Source organism: Bos indicus, chromosome 22 (genome assembly GCF_029378745.1).
Source record: "Bos indicus isolate NIAB-ARS_2022 breed Sahiwal x Tharparkar chromosome 22, NIAB-ARS_B.indTharparkar_mat_pri_1.0, whole genome shotgun sequence".
NCBI lineage: Eukaryota > Metazoa > Chordata > Mammalia > Artiodactyla > Bovidae > Bos > Bos indicus.
The window spans coordinates 10,065,305-10,081,936 of NC_091781.1; the positions used below are offsets into that span (position 1 = coordinate 10,065,305).

The 16,632-nt window shown below is 46.6% G+C and overlaps 1 protein-coding gene across 5 annotated transcripts in view; it reads left to right on the forward strand.

Moving 5' to 3' along the window:
- The window catches only part of STAC (SH3 and cysteine rich domain), a 353,663-nt gene that overhangs the window by 282,852 nt on the left and 54,179 nt on the right, over positions 1-16,632 (forward strand). For all 5 annotated transcript variants that reach the window (XM_070776015.1, XM_070776016.1, XM_070776017.1 and 2 more), the window contains one exon: positions 2,234-2,513. In XM_070776015.1, coding sequence (XP_070632116.1) covers positions 2,234-2,513 — 280 coding nt within the window. The remainder of the gene's footprint in view (positions 1-2,233; positions 2,514-16,632) is intronic.

The window sequence follows — 16,632 nt, forward strand, 5'->3', positions numbered from 1 at the left end:
AGCACTGTATTGCTGTTTACACACAGAAGATACCCAACTTTGTGGTTCAGAACACCAGCCATCTCTTCAGTGGATGACTCTGTGGGTCGACAGTTTGATCAGGATTGAGCTGCGCAGTTCCTCTTTTCTCATCTGGATCCTTGATTCCCTGCAGGGAGCAGGGTGGCTCTGCTTCTGGGATGTCACTCGAGTGATGGGGGTGGTTTCTGGACCGTATGTCTCCTATCGTCCTTCAGTACATATGGCAGCTGGGCAGGTTTCTGAGGGAGAAGACAGGTGTGCAAGACATCTTGAAGTCTGGGCTTGGAAATGGCTTTGAAGTTGCTTCTGCTACCTGCTGTTGGTCAAATACCTGCAAACCAACAGGATTCAAGGAGCTCCAGCTTGGATGGGAGGATCTTGAAGTCACCTTGCCAAGGAGCATGGGAAGGGTAAAGTAGAGAATTGTGGCATCCACCCCAAGCACTAAACCCACCACATCTTCCTGATCTCCTGCAGGGAAGGCTGGGGGCTTGATGCAGAGGTGGCTAGACTCGGCAAGTCCGGGTGAAGTCATCTGTATGTCCAGTAGGGCTGTCTAATAAATGGAGGCCTTTATTAGAACAGTGTGATCAGCACTTTCTGTCTACAGCTTTGGGGCTTAGACATTAATTCCAGGCAACAGGAATGGATATTCAATTACAAGGGAAATGCTCCTTTTCAGGTGAAGTGACCTATGACAGGTCATGCAGCTGCCTGCCAAGTGGTTCATTTCTTTTGTCTGGGCAGAGGGGACACTCTGCACTAAGAGCTGATGATTTAAAAGCATAATTAGAAGGGAGGAGAGGGTGAGATGTATGGAGAGAGTAACATGAAAGCTTGCATTACCATATGTAAAATAGATAACCAACGGGAATTTGCTGTATGTCTCAGGAAACTCAAACAGGGGCTCTGTATCAACGTAGAGGGGTGGGATGGGGAGGGAGGTGGGAGGGAGGTTCAAGAGGGAGGGGATATATGTATACCTATGGCTGATTCATGTTGAGGTTTGACAGAAAACAACAAAATTCTGTAAAGCGATTATCCTTCAATTAAAAAATAAATTAATTTTAGAAAACCAAGCAATCAAAATAAAATGAGGTAGAAGGGTTAAAAAAAAAAAAAGCATAAAAAGTAACCTAGACTTTTAAAAGGTCACTGTGGCTGGGATGGCAAGAGCAAGGTGGATGTCAGTCTAAGCTGTCACTGGGACCCAGAATCTACCAGTCCTTGGAGCCCGTGGCAAGGAGCTTTTCTTTAAATTTATAGAGAACAGGGGCTTCCCTGGCAGTGCAGTGGTTAAGACTGCACTTTCAATGCAGGGGACATGAGTTCCATCCCTGGTCAGGAAGCTAAGATCCCACATGCCTCATGGCCAAAAGAATAAAATAAATTTAATTTATAAAGGACAAAAGGAACTTTGTGAAGGATTTTGAACAACAAGCTCATGTGGTCACATCTGTGTTCCCCATATATCCTCTCAGCTCCCATGGGAAGACTAGATTGGAGAAGCGGGCTGGACCAAACCACCCAGGATTCCTCCAGCCCGTGTGGTGCTTCTTCATAGGTCCCAAAGGCAGAGGAGAAATGGCCTAGTTTTGCCAGGATCAAAACCAAGAGGCAGGGCAGGGGGCAGAGCAGAGAAAGTCAGGTGGATAATTCCACATGATGTTCTCCTCAAACACACACACACACACACACACACACACACATACACACACACACACACTTAGCCATATGCTTTGGAGCCCAGCAGGCTTGGGAAGCTCTGGTTTGCGTTCTGTGATGCTTTAGCCACTTTAATTCCCGGTCGATGGTCTCCTCTTCTTTGCTGTGTGAACAGACAAATGGTGGCCAAGGGACCACAGCAGAGAAAGGCCAGCACAGACCCCAGCATGATGGACCCAGTTGTGATCCCAGGAGTTCATACACTTAATGTTTCCAGTGATTCCAATTCGAAAGGCAAACAGTGTCAAAAACCATGAGCTATTTTGAAGCATACTGGTGGGTGCCCAGGGAGGCAGGGAGGAGGAGGAGGGCGGGGTGGGGGCCATTGACATTAGCCACCCCTGCAGGCACCCCTGTGCGCCTCCACAGGGGCTGAGGGTGTCAGGAACGGAGCAGCCCATGGAGCAGGCCTCACCCCCACCCCCCCAACACTCACAGCAGGAGTCTGCATGGTTGATCGTAAGCCTGTTCTGTCATTGCATTGCAGCTCCAGAAACTAAAACGATCACTTTCTTTCAAGACCAAGAGTTTACGGAGCAAAAGCGCTGACAACTTCTTCCAGCGAACCAACAGCGACGTGAAGCTGCAGGCGGACGTGCTGGCGGGGGTCAGCCCCGGCTCCAGCCCGCTCCCCGCCCCCGGAAGCCTGACCTCCACACCCACCAGGGCCGGCCTGTACCCCGGCGGCGGAGGCAAGGCCCACGCCTTTCAGGAGCACATCTTCAAGAAGCCCACTTTCTGTGACGTCTGCAACCACATGATCGTGGGTAAGCCCTGCCCCTGCCCCCTCCTGCAGGTCCCCACATCTCTGGAAAGCCAGGTGAGAGGGGTGCACCTGAGTCCAGGCCCCTGTGGACAGACTCTTAGACCGTCTGGCAGTGGGGAGGATTGTTTGTGATCCCCTGGAGGAACACCGGGCTTCCCAGACAGCATTAGTGGTAGAGAACCCACATGGCAATGCAGGAGACATAAGAGATGCAGGTTCACTCCCTGGATTGGGAAGCTCCCCTGGAGAAGGAAATGGCAACCCACTCCAGTATTCTTGCCTAGAGAATCCCCTGGACAGAGGAGCCTGGCAGGCTACAGTCCATAGAGTCACAAAGAAACGGACATGACTGAGCGACTTAGCATGCACGCACTCACGAGAGAACACTGTGTGTCAAAGGTAAGGGAAGCAGGGCTGGGCAGAGGAGAAGCTGGGTAATGGTGCGGATATGACAGAGCCTTCAACTGCTCCCCGGGGTGCTCTCCAGCCCCGTTCAGTCATCTCGCTTTGAGGCCAGAAGTCCGGGACTTTGTACCCTGCATCACCTCTCACTGGATATCGGCAGCCCCCAGGTAGAGGGCCACATCTTGGACAAAGCCGCTCTTAAAAACTGCCAAGGGCAGTTAGCTGAGAGGGATTCTGTGGGAGGCAACCAAGATACTGGGCAGTTGGAGTTCGAATGCCTCCATTCTGTAAGGGGATCTGAGCGCTGCATTGCAGGGTCCATTCGTGCTTGCGTGGCCGTGTCTGCCTGAGGTCACCTGGGCAGGGGGTCTGTGGCGTGGTGAGTTACAGGTGAATGAGCAGGGCAGGCAGGTGTGGAAGGGAGGAGACCTCAGGGAGGCACTGACCCAAAACAGAGGATTGAGTGGTAATGGTGATTACCAACTCTGGACCTCGGGAAGGACTCACTCCTGGTACCACAAAGAAATGGTGGTGGCCTGAGTGTCTTAGGGCTTGTGCCCAGAAGGGAGTGAGCTATAAAATGTCCCAACCAGAAGGAAAATGCAGCCATTCGGAATTGCACGCACAGAGGCTCCACACTTGACACCCCCTGCCTCTCGGCAGAAACCCAATGACCAAACAGATAGAGGAAACCATAAAAGGAAGGGGACTTAGGGTGGGACCCAGAGTGAATTGAAACCAGTTGTATCAAGACAGCCGCATGTCCTAAGTGATCGACTGGTCCACTACACAACAAGGGAGGAGGGGGAAGGAGATGCCCACATTTCTCTCAGGGGGGCCGTTAGGATGCACCCACCCTAGGAGAAGTTAAAGGGCAGAAGCCTGGAATTAAGAGAGGAAATGAGGCTGAAAATCAAAAAGATGCAAAGCTGACCGAGTCGGGAACTTGTCCTGCAGAGACGGAGCCAAGCAAAACCCGGAGCGCCTGGACCATGGCTGAGAGGGATGCAGGTGTGGGAGACAGCCCTTCCCCAGCTGGGGTCCCAGGGCTGGGCCCACACCATGCCTTCTGCTCACTTATGGCCTGGATGCTGTGGCCCTGGGCTGGGCCGCCAAGGCTTGAGACAAGAACACTTTAAGATCAAGAGCCTGATTCCCAAGCTGGGAGCCAGGGCCCCAGTGACCCTGACATGTTGTTCCTCTCGCCTTCCAGCTCCTCAGCGCCAACACCCACCTCTCCCAGCCCCCAGTTTCCCCTTAAGTGCCCACTTCCCATGGCCCAGAGTCTCTTCTGAGCATGACAGTTGTCATAGGCCGGATTCCCCAGAAGCAGAGCAGAGACAGGGACTCACATGCCCGTAATCTATTGAGAGGACGAGAAGGGGAAATGGAAACCAGTGGGCAAGGGAGGGACTGTGCAAGGACGTGCTCTTAAGTGGATCTTGCGGGAGCTCCGGAGCATGGGTTTGAACAGCTGGTCCTTCCTCGAGGCCAGCCTGTGGCATCAGTGGGCTTCCCCTCTCCTCCACAACGGAGGTCATTTCAAACCCCTGAGCAAAGTGGTTCATGCTCTGCTGAAGGCAGTTCTCTCGAGAAAAGGGGCAGCCGTGAGCTCTGACCAGCCAGCAGGGATACCACTGGTGTATTCGTGGGCTTTTGCTACTAAAACAAGTTACTACAAACTTGGTAATTGAAAACAATAATTTTATCATCTTCTAGTTCTGGAGGTCAGAAGTCCACAGTGAGTCTCATGGGGCTGAAATCGAGGTGTGCACAGAGCTGCGGTCCTTTCTGGAGGCTGGAGGGAAGAATCCATGTTCTTGCCTTTTCCAGCTTCTCGTGGCTACATGCACCTTGGCTTGTGGCCCCTTTTCATCTTCAGTGCAGTGAAGCAAGGCCATGGCAGGTCTCACCACCATCTCTTTGGCCCTGACTCTCCCCCTTTTCCAGAGGACCCTTTCGATTACACTGGACCTACCTGAATAAGCCAGTATGACCTTCCCATCTCAGAGTCACCTGATTAGCAGCCTTACTTCCACTTCTACCCTTGAGTTCCCCTTGCCACACAACATAACCATTCAAGCTCCGGGGACTAGAACATGGACATCTTTGGGAGGCCACTGTTCTGCCTATTCATGCCCAGTAAAGGGTATCTGGGCAGGGCATCAGCAGTGCCAACCACAGCAATGGAAGAAAACCTGAGTTGAAGATCGCAGGACTGGCCTCTGTTGATTCCTTTCCATCCTGGCCCTGATGCCAATCATGTGAGTGTTATATTCCCACTGAAGGCTTTGTCATGTCACAGGATGAGAGACCATCTTTGTTTGAAGTGGGCAGAGAGGTACCTTTCCATGTGGTACACAGAATGGAGAGAGCCCTGACCCCTGTTTTGCTCCTGACTATTCCTATGACACGGAGAAGGTGATGGCACCGCACTCCAGTACTCTTGCCTGGAAAATCCCATGCATGGAGGAGCCTGGTGGGCTGCCGTCTATGGGGTCATGGACACGACTGAAGCAACTTCACTTTCACTTTTCACTTTCACACACTGGAGAAGGAAATGGCAACCCACCCCAGTGTTCTTGCCTGGAGAATCCCAGGGACGGGGGAGCCTGGTGGGCTGCCATCTATGGGGTCGAACAGAGTCGAACACGACTGAAGCGACTTAGCAGCAGTAGCAGCAGCATTCTTATGACACAGTTAGCCCTTTCCTTTCCCAGGTAAAGGGCTACCCTGGTGCCTCAGATGATAAAGAATCTGCCTACAGTGCAGGAGATCCGAGTTCAATCCCTGGGTCAGGAAGATCCCCTGGAGAAGGGAATAGCAACCCATGACAATATTCTTACCTGGAGAATCCCATGGACAGAGGAGCCTGGCGGGCTACGATCCATGGGGTCCCAAAGAGTTGGACACGACTGAATGACTAAACACACTTCCTAGATAAAATGAGATGAGGGTGCGAGGATGGCAGAACAACCAGGAGCTTGGATTTAAGTCCCATGTAGCTGTGCAACCTGGTGCCAGTGATGCATCTTCTCTGAACTTGTGTCCTCATTTTATGTGGAGATGATAATACAACCCTCAGGACTTTGTGTGGATTAATGAACTGGCAGAAGGAAGGTATCAGGCATCTAATACACCTCACTCAGTAAAGGAGGGCCATTGGAGTTAATATCATTATCATTATTATGGAACAAGAAAATAGTCATTTTTCTAAGGAAGAGAAAGCTATTTGGAGGGTAAACCAAATTAGTGTATCAGAAAAATTTTTTACACTTTATAGGCATAAAAATTTTAAAAATAATGTCTAGGTAACACAAAATAATTAGTCCCTCATCTACACAACCATAGATTCCCTGGTGGCTCAGTGGTAAAGAATCTGCCTGCAATGCTGGAGCCCCAGGAGACACTGTTTCAATCCCTCAGTCAGGAATATCCCCTGGAGAAGGGCATGGCAACACACTCCAGTATTCCTGTCTGGAGAATCCCATGGACAGAGGAGCCTGGCGGGCTATAGTCCATGGGGTTACAAAGAGTCGGTCACCACTGAAGAAATTTAGCACAGCCATGTTTTTTGTGCACCCTAAAGATTGTCTGTGGTTCTGCATTTCCTATTTTGTGAGGGGTGTGAACAAGTGAGCAGGCATCTAGAAGAGAGGGATCAGAATGTTGAGTGCATGCCAGGATAAGATTGTGAGGAAACTCTGGGAGTTTGATGTGGAAAAGACTTTGCGTGTGCAACGGTGTTTTAAAATCCTGTATTGGAAAAGTCAAGAGACTCACTCTCTATGGCTTTAGAGGGAAGAGTTGGGGACAAGGGGTAAAGGTAAAAGGCAAGTAAATTTCCGGGAGAAGATAGCCATGTAACTGATGTAACTGGTAACTGGTCTACCTTCTGAGTAGCCAGTGGTTTTAACTTCTCCCGGGTGTAGGTCATCTGGAAGTAGGCCCCCGACTTAACTGTCTGATAGTCTTTGAAATGAGATTTGGAACGTGTGTTGCTTCCCAGAGAGTTCAGTGTGTCATCACTGGCCATGGACATATCAGTGGTTTCCCATATGGCCGGGACCAGGGTTGAGTGGTGCCCTTCGCCAAGACCCAGTTAAGGGGGAGGGGTGATTCAAAATGGGGAGCAACGTCAGCCCCTCTTGCAACCATGCACACAGGCCTGTCTTCATCCTCAGAAAACCCTTACATAACCACACTCTTCATTTTCGAGTCACTTTTATTATTCACGTTCTTCCTTCCAACAAGCCACACTTAACAACAGTGCTTTGCCTCAGTCAAGGATTTCCGGAAAAACTGTCACAACCACTTTAAGATTCCAGCTTCCTTATACTATTACTTAGCATCTTCAGATCTGCTGGGGTTCGGCTGATACAGACTCAGCTCAGTTAGTGCGTCTTCTGTCTCTTCCTTATCTCTCACCTTTTCCTTGGATGCATGGTCTGTCAAGCCACGTCCTTCTAATGGCAAGGACAAGTGGAACTGTACAAAGCTCCCCAGGACCTTGGGTTGGAGATGGTGCCCTATCACTTCCACGGGCACTCCACCAAGGATGTGGGTCAAACCCTTGTCTACAAATGGAGAATACACTCTGCCCTTAGCAGCAGGAACAGCAGAGACAACTGGCAGAGGACAAGGTGAAAAATGTTAATAATGCAGCCCGTCACCAGGCTTAGGATGGCTCTGCCTCATGGAGCCTTGTTTGTCTGGGAGACACTGCTGACTCTTGGAGCTGAACCACCTTCCATGTCCCTTCTGCATCTGGAAGTGATGCCTGGTTCCTGACTGTTCCCGTGGCAGGGGTTTAGATGGAGGGCGGGGGAGGTGGGGCAGGTTGTTCATCATCTCATGCTCAGAACTCTGAGGCAGTTTGGTCTCCAACTTGGTTTTCGTGTTTGTCTTCCTTGCTTTGGAATCTGATGCTTCACTTTCAGTTTCCACACAGATTTCCACCAGGCCTTTTCAAGGCACTGCTATTCATAACCTTTAAATAGGTGATCATGAGTCTCTATTTTCCATTTCGTTGTGACGAGTGTGAAAAGACAAACAGCCCGTGTGTTCTTAAAACAAGTAACGGAAATGAATTCATCTCTGAGGAATGTAACATTCCTTAACCCTAAGGAGGATTCCAGGTACACCTCAAGTACAGCGACAGTTTGGAAAGGTTCTGTTTTGAAAATCACACCCCCCAAAATGCTCTGTGTTAAAGAGAATCTCTACTTTTCTCTTCTGGAATTAAATGTATAGTGTAACTGCCTTTTTATCTTAAGAAAGAGATAAAAACAATCAACAAGGCACACTGCTCTTTTCAAAGATGAAAACCAAGTAAAGCAAATAGAGACTCCTTCTATGAATGGAGAAAAGGGATTAGAGAGGTGATGTGAGGCCAAAGGAGACAGGTAAGGAGAGACAGCACGGGAAGGAGGCAAGGAGAGGTGAGGAGTTAGGTGAAGCAGAGGCTGATGGGCGTCATCCTTCCCGAAACACTGCACAGGACTTGTGATCTGTGAGGGAGCACAGCTGACTGATCTTCCCCTTTTCATTTCTTTTAGTTTTTATCCGTTTATTTATTTTTATTTTTGGCTGCACTGGATCTTCGTTGCAGTACATGGGTTTCTCACTGCAGTGGCTTCTCTTGTTGCAGAGCATGATCTCTGGGGCTCGTGGGCTCAGTAGTCGTGGCTCATGAGCTCTGGAGCATGGGCTCAGTAGTTGCAGCCCTCGGGCTTAATTGCTCCACAGCATGTGGAATTCTCCCAGTCCGGGGGTTGAACCGCTGTCCCCTGCAATGGCAGGTGGATTCTTACCCAAAGGACCACCAGGGAAGTCCCGCCTGTTTCTTTACTCTGCAAACCTAATGTCTTGTCTCTACATACTCAACTGAAGCTTTGTTTTCTTCAAGCCACAGGTCATCTTCAGATTCTAAATTCTAAGGAAAAACCACCTGCTGTTAACCCCCTAGAATGGCATTCCAGAGAATATATTAAAGCAAGTTGTTTTTTTTTTTCCTTTCAACTGAGAACCAAGGATGACATTAATGATAACCAAGAAAAATCAAATCTCACTTGTGTAGTTTCTAGCTGATGGACATTTATTTAACAGGATCCAGCATCCTCACTGTCGAGAATTTCTAACTTGGAGCAGACATGCAGAGCTGGGTTTACAAGGTTTCACATGTGTGCCTCCCCTGACTGCCTGGCCTGAGAGCTGGAGAGGCTAAACATTTGCCACAGGAAGGCAGCAATACAAATAGATGGGTACCGCAGTCTCATTCCCTGCCCACCTCTCTCTGCCTGTGGCCTTGATGCAGTTACTCCATCCTGGTGCCAGTGTTGCCCTTGACCTTGGACTTGACACCTGAGACTGCTCCTCCCCTGCTGACCTGTCCCCTACTAATCTAATCTTGCCTCCAGGACATGACTAGCCTTTTTGATCACCTCCGTCCCAGAAATGGTGTTACCTATGCAAACCAAAGATGATCAAGCCAACTTTTCATGGAGACATGAGAGAAGTAGGCAGTCGGGTGTGTTTACCAGCCCCAAGGCTGAACGCCACATCCTTTGAGTCAACGGGACTCAGGACCCAGTCTTAGACTAGGAGAATCCTCTCATACTTGGTTAGAAGGAAAATGCTTTCTCTGTGAAAACGATCCACTCTTGCCATCCTTAGATCTTAGCAGTAGGAGTTAGTGTCGGGGACTCATCTTCACTGGACACCCACTACATCTATTCCATCTGTCTTTACACTGAACTGTCTGTAATAACTCATTTCAGGAGAGCACTGAATTTCCTTGTGGTACTCTGCATCTCATTGGAATTAAAGACTTGAGCAAGTCAATATGTACTATGAGAATAACTAACTCATTGCATGAGTCCATTCCATCAATTAAGGAGGTTTTTCCAAGAGAGTTCATTCTATTTACTGCCAGATACCTTCTTTCCAGAACTATTTTTTATTTCTTTTTAAGGCATGATCTGGTCTAATGTAGGTGCCTATTCCCACAGCAGCCAGCACAGCACACACCTGGCTCATGGTGAGTACTTTAAAAAGACTAGTGAATGAGTGGGAAGAAAAGTCATCAGCCTTAAAGACCCAGCAACAGAAACAGAAGAACATGGAAGACTCCCTAATCGTTTGAAAGCTGCTCCCCTGGTATGTCAGGTCTCCACTCTGCCCAAAAGGAAGCTGGGCCCAGAAGCCCTATTTTCTCATCTGACAATTTTCTCTTCATTTCTCCTTTGTGTTGTGTATTTTAATGTGAAGTTACCCTGTGCACAAAGGGTCATAGCAGGGACTCCTTCCTTGTGAATTATATCCATAGCCAAATAAAATGATATCCAATTTCATTGAACACTTAAAAAAAATTTATTGATGTTTAGTTGCTTTCCAATGCTGTGTTAGTTTCTGCTGTACAGCCAAGTGAATCAGTGATATGTGTATATATATCCTCTTTTTTGGATTTTCTTCCCATTTAAGTCACCACAGAGCACTCAGTAGAGTTCCCTATGCTATACAGTGGGTTCCCGTTAGTTTTCTATGTTATACATAGTAGGGTATATATGTCAACCCCAGTCTCCCAGTTCATCCCACCTCTCCCCCTTGGTGTCCATACGTTTATTCTCTATGTCTCTGTCTCTGTTTCTGCTCTGCAGATAGGTTTGTCTGTACCACTTTTCTAGATTCCACATATATGCCTTAATACATGATACTTGTTTTTCTCTTTCTGACGTCACTGTATGACAGTCTCTAGGTCCATCCATATCTCTGCAAATGGCACAGTTTTGTTCCTTTTCATGGCTGAATAATAGTCCATTGTGTACCTATACTACATCTTCTTTATGCATTCCTCTGCTGATGGACATTTAGGTTGCTTCCATGTCCTGGCTATTGTAAGTAGTGATGCAGTGAACATTAGGCTGCATGTGTCTTGGAATTATGGTTTTCTCCAGGTGTGCCCAGGAGTGGAATTGCTGGGTCATAAGGGGTTCTATTTTTAGTTTTTTAAGGAACATCCATATGTTCTCTATGGTGACTGTATCAATGTACAGTCCCACCAACAGTGTGGGAGGGCTCCCTTTTCTCCACACCCTCTCCAGCATTTATCGTTTGTAGGTTTTTTGTTGATGGCCATTTTGACCAGTGTAAGGTGGTGCCTCACTGCAGTTTTGTCTTGCATTTTCTAATAATTAGTGGTATTGAGCATCTTTTCATGTGCCTCTTGACATCTGCATGTCTTCTTTGTAGCAATGTCTGTTTAGATCTCCCACCCAGTTTTTGATGGGGTTGCTTGTTTTTTTATACTGAGCTGCATGAGTTGTTTCTATATTTTGGAGATTAATCCCTTGTCAGTTGCTTCATTTGCAAATATTTTCTCCCATTCCAAGGGTTGTCTTTTCATCTTGTTTATGGTTTCCTTTGCTATGCAAAAGCTTTCAAGTTTAATTAGATCCCATTTATTTATTTTTGTTTTTATTCTCATTGCTCTAGAAGGTGGGTAAAAAAAAAAAATCTTGTTGTGATTTATGTCAGCAAGTGTTCTGAATACTTTTGTCATGAATTCCACTATTAATGCCTCCACCTAAGTTTTTTGTATTTGCCTGATACATCTTTATCAACCTCTAATTTCAAATCTTTTTTGTCATGCGTTCTGTGTGCTTCTTTTGAAAATAAACATAATTGGATTTTAGATTTATTAAAAAGTGAGAATATGGTATTTTTATTGCTCTATTGTTCCAAATAAGCCTACTGAGGTTTTAATCACAACTCCCATCCTCCAGCAATAGTATTTCAACTTCTTGTTTTTGTAAATAAGTACAACACTCTTACCAATCCAAAGTTTTATTGTTATTCCAATATTTTGCAATTCAGACATTTGATTGAGAATAAACCTTAAGATACATATACCTTTTTGTAACAAGATTTGTACGTCAATTTAGACATTTCCATGTTTAACTGATTCTAGTATTTACCACCAGCTCTATTCTTACATAATGTCTCCATTCTTCAGCTCTTATTTTTGTTTCTCAGTTGTTCAGTAATATTTTCCCAGAGGCTCTGAATACCAAAGGCATAAGGGAGGTCATTGCCATGGGCCCCCTTGCTTAGCTGATGAACCTCTCGCAGGTTGGGGCAGAATGGTGAGCAGAGTCCAACCCAGGAATTCTCATGGTCTCCACTTACTGTCCCTCAGGCTGTTCTGCAGCTCTGTCCGCTGTCCACTCTGCTCTCGCTGATGCTATCTGCACAGTCTCCTCTTTTACTTTAGTGCATGAAACCCAAAGATCTTAGAACTGCTGCTTTGTGATGGTAACTAAACCATCTGTACCATCAGCTTTGACCTTCACTTCTAATAAGGATTTTGATTATGAAAATTGTTTGCTCTCCTATATTTCCTATGCATTCTTTCAGGGTTTTTAATTCCTTATTTTGACTCCTTTATCATAGTATCTCTTGTATTTTACTGTCAGCTAAAAGTTGAAGCTGTCTACAATTGTCTTCTGTTTAGTATAATATAATCCTTAATGAATGCTGTCACATAGACAAGGTGAATGGCAGATGTCACTGCACTTACTCCTGAGGGCAGGGCGCTTCTCTGTGATGTGCCATGTTTGCTGTGGCAGCCTTGGCACTAAGCCTGGCACCCAGCCTGCAACAGGTGTTCAATGTGAATTTGTTGAATGAATGAATAGATAAATGGATGATTAGCCATTAATAACTATTATCATCAGAATTATGATTATTTTTATTGCACACAAAAATGTTCACCATTATAAAGATAGAACTATGGGTAATCTCAATAGCTGTAGATCCATCAAACATTGAGCACCGACTGTGTACCAGCCCAGTGCTGATGTCTGACACCTTCATAAGTTCAAGTGAGGAGACCGGGAGGTACCAGAGGAGAAGGGACTGGAATTACGTAGAAACTGGAAGAAGTGAGGAGGCGCCCTTGACTCTTCCAGCTGAAGACCTACTGGTCTCTTTCCGTGCAGATCCTGCAGTGTCCACTGGGCAGGGTGGGTTTAATAGGCCCCATGATGCCTGCCTTCCAGGGCCATCCCACCCTCTCACTCCCATCCAAGGGCATCAGACTGGGATGTCCTAAAGCCACATCACTGATGGGAGAACATCTGAATCCTACTGGGGGGACCAGTTTGGGGAAGTCAGGACCTAAAGAAACTGTTAGAGTTTGGTTCATCTCAGTGCTGTTGGCCATACTTCCACATCTGTGTCCAAAATTGTTTTTCTAAAGGTACACGTGCTGTGACATTAGAATGACATGGACACTGCCTCCCATGCTGTCCTCAAACGTCTCATGACTGTTAAAAAAGGGACCATGTGGTGATGAATCTTTATATGCATAAAAATTCCCCAAGTTGCCAGACATTGCTGCTATCCACTCAGTGTAAGAAAGAAAATGCAGGACTTCATTCCTGTGAACTGTTCATTTTACTAGTAATTGACCAAAGTCTTAAATGATCACATTTGGGAGGAAAATGTGAAAAAAGAAAGGTAGCCAGAGAAAAGAGACTGCTCCTCCTAAGTCATCCATCATGATGTTTGCAAGTGTTTTGGTGATTTCTATAATCACGACATTGAGGTGATTTTCAGAGAAATGATAATTTTGTTGTGCCCCAAAGAAGAGATCCGCACTTCAGGAGCCCTTCAAGATCATACCTTAGTGGAGAGAAATGACAATACAGGAGAGTGTTTTCAGTACATAAATACCTGGCCTGATGGGGGAGGATGCTAATTCAAGGTGGTATTTTGTTATGTTTTTAGTTATGCCCTTCGGGTCCAGGTCGCCAGCTAGAGATTCTGAATATATATACTTCCGTGTTCTCCTGAGACCTTCTGGGCTTCATTTATTTTCTCCTTGTCCCACCTGCCAAGAAATTAAAAAGCTGCCTAGGGAAGAAGGAGAGGAGAGAAATTAGTCAAGGTGGAGTTGAGACAGAAAGTAGACAGTGCATTCTGGATACACTTTAAGCATTTTCTAAACTTGTAGCTACAAAACGTTTTCCTGACTGTGATGTTGCTGATTTATGCTTTCCTGCTTGAAGTTAAGACAAAGCCATGACAGACAAATGTAGAAAGGACCCATGATTAATTCTGTGTTTGGAAGCTAGGGATCTCCGGGGACAGGCCATCTCCTGTTACAGACGTGGGGCAGAGACCTGTTGGAAGATGTGTGTAGGGCAGGGAATGCTCCACTGACCTACTTTAGAAAGGTCCCTTTGCTTGCAAAGCTACAGGGATATCACATAAATGACAGAACTGGGCCAGCAATGAAAGAAAATAGGACAGCCCTTTGTGTGTGTCTGGGGCTCAAAGCATCCGGCAGGTGTGTATGTGTGTGTGTGTGTCTGTGTCTGTGGGAGACACCTATACACTAGCTTCCCTGGTGGTTCAGGAGGTAAAGAATCTGCCTGCCATGCCGGAGACCCAGGTTCTATCCCTGGGTGGAAAGATTCTCTAGAGAAGGGAATGGCAACCCACTCCAGTAATCTTACCTGGAGAATTCCATGGACAGAGGAGCCTGGCGGGCTACATTCCATGGGTCAAAAAGAGTCAGACACAACTGAATGACTAACACTTTCTTACACTTTTCTTATGCACTGTGATACAGACACTGGTTGCTGAACCGGAAAAAACAAAGCATAGATTATTCTATCATGTGCTAAGCTTACCTGGAAAGAAAACCCAGACGCTTATAGCTGCCCTGTACTCCTTGCCCCAACAGTGTGACAACAGGCAAGCACAGGAGTGTGCACGTATATACTTGTGTGCTTGTGTGCACACCACACACACACTTCACCTCCAGTCAGGGAAATGCGCGTTTCCATTAACATGGCAAGAACATGGTTTCAAGAGTTGACATCTGCTTCATTCTGATCCCTTACAATCTAATATCCAAGCACCAAAAGGCCATAAAGATAAGTGACAAGAATGACTGGCTATAACCAGAGACAGTAAATCAGCCGGACTTTGACCCAGAAGGACTCTATCCCTTTGGGTGAGATCACCCTGACAGCCCTCTTTGGGAAGGAGATTTCACGGAATGTTTTCTGAGCATCCATTTTCTCATTTTAAAAATAGAAGTACCTCTCTGACAGATGTGGCATAGAGATTCAATGAGACAGTGCCCAAAACAGTGATGCCCAGTTAACAGTGAGATCCGGGGATCCCTGCTGTCCTGTCCTGCCATCCTGGAGGCATGTGTTGCTGCTGGCCAGCCTCCCTCCAAGACTCTGGTCTCTCACGTCAGCTACCAGAACTCTGGTGCCCAGATGCCATGTGGATGCAGAAACACCTACATCTTCCCACAGCATCGCCTGCCCCCATAAAACCTGCTGCTTTATTGCTGGCCTCTTCTGCTGGGGCTCATAGCACCCAGGACCTCAAGGCCATCTTTGATTCCTCCCAACCCCTCTCTCTAAAAACCCTACCCATGAGCAGAACGCTCTGTCAGTTCTCCTTCTGTGACTTTTCCACAGCCAGGTCCTTCCTCTGTTCCCGCTGCTCCTGCCCCAGTCCAGGCTTCAGCACACCTCACCTGAACTGTCTCAAGAACTTCCTAAACTATGTTCTCTTATCCATTTCTACCACTTCATCCCCTTTACACTGCTGCCAACCCTCTTCTGATGGAGAAGGCAATGGCACCCCACTCCAGTTCTCTTGTCTGGAAAATCCCATGGACTGAGGAGCCTGGTAGGCTGCAGTCCATGGGGTCGCTAAGAGTCGGACACGACTGAGCGACTTCACTTTCACTTTTCACTTTCATGCATTGGAGAAGGAAATGGCAACCCACTCCAGTGTTCTTGCCTGGAGAATCCCAGGGACGGGGGAGCCTGGTGGGCTGCCATCTATGGGGTCGCACAGAGTCGGACATGACTGAAGCGACTTAGCAGCAACCCTCTTCTGAAAGCAAACTGCCTTCGAATTCCTGCTTTTCTTAGAAATGCTTGCCCTACCCAAAGAATTGTACTCACGCTCCTTAGCTTGAAGCTAAAACCTCCAGCAGCTGACAAGGCAAAGGGCTCTGTACCATCAGATTTGTAGAAGTGGAACTTTGTCCACTGCCCTGACGGTCATCATCATTGGCACTGGTGAACACCTGCAAGAGGATCATTGCAAGCAGATTCAAAACACAGAGCTTCAAGACAGATCCAGCAGAGAGGCACAATGGTGCAGAGAGGTCAGGATGGGTATTTGCATTCTGCTCTGCGTGATCAAGTGACCTTGGACAATTAATTTACCTTCCCTCAATCCCAATGTCTTTTTAAAAATCTTTATTGAAATGCAGTTGATTTACAGTCTTATGTTAATTTCAGGTATACAGCAAAGTGATTTAGTCATGTACATAAGTATATATTCTCTTTTTACATTCTATTCTATTATAGATTATTATAAGGTATTGAGTATAGTTCCTTGTGTTATACAGTAGATCCTTGTTGCTTATCTATTTTATATGTAGTGGTGGGTGTATATTTTAATCCCAAACTCCTAGTTTATCCCTGCTGTGGCTCCTCTTTGGTAACTATAAATTTGTTTTCTATGTTTTTGAGTCTATTTCTGTTTTGTAAATAAGTTCATTTGTATCCGTTTTTGGATTTCACGTATAACCCATATAGTGTGGTGTTTGTCTTTCTCCATCTAGCTTTCTTCACTTAGTATGACCATCTCTAGGTCTATCCCTGTTGCTGCAA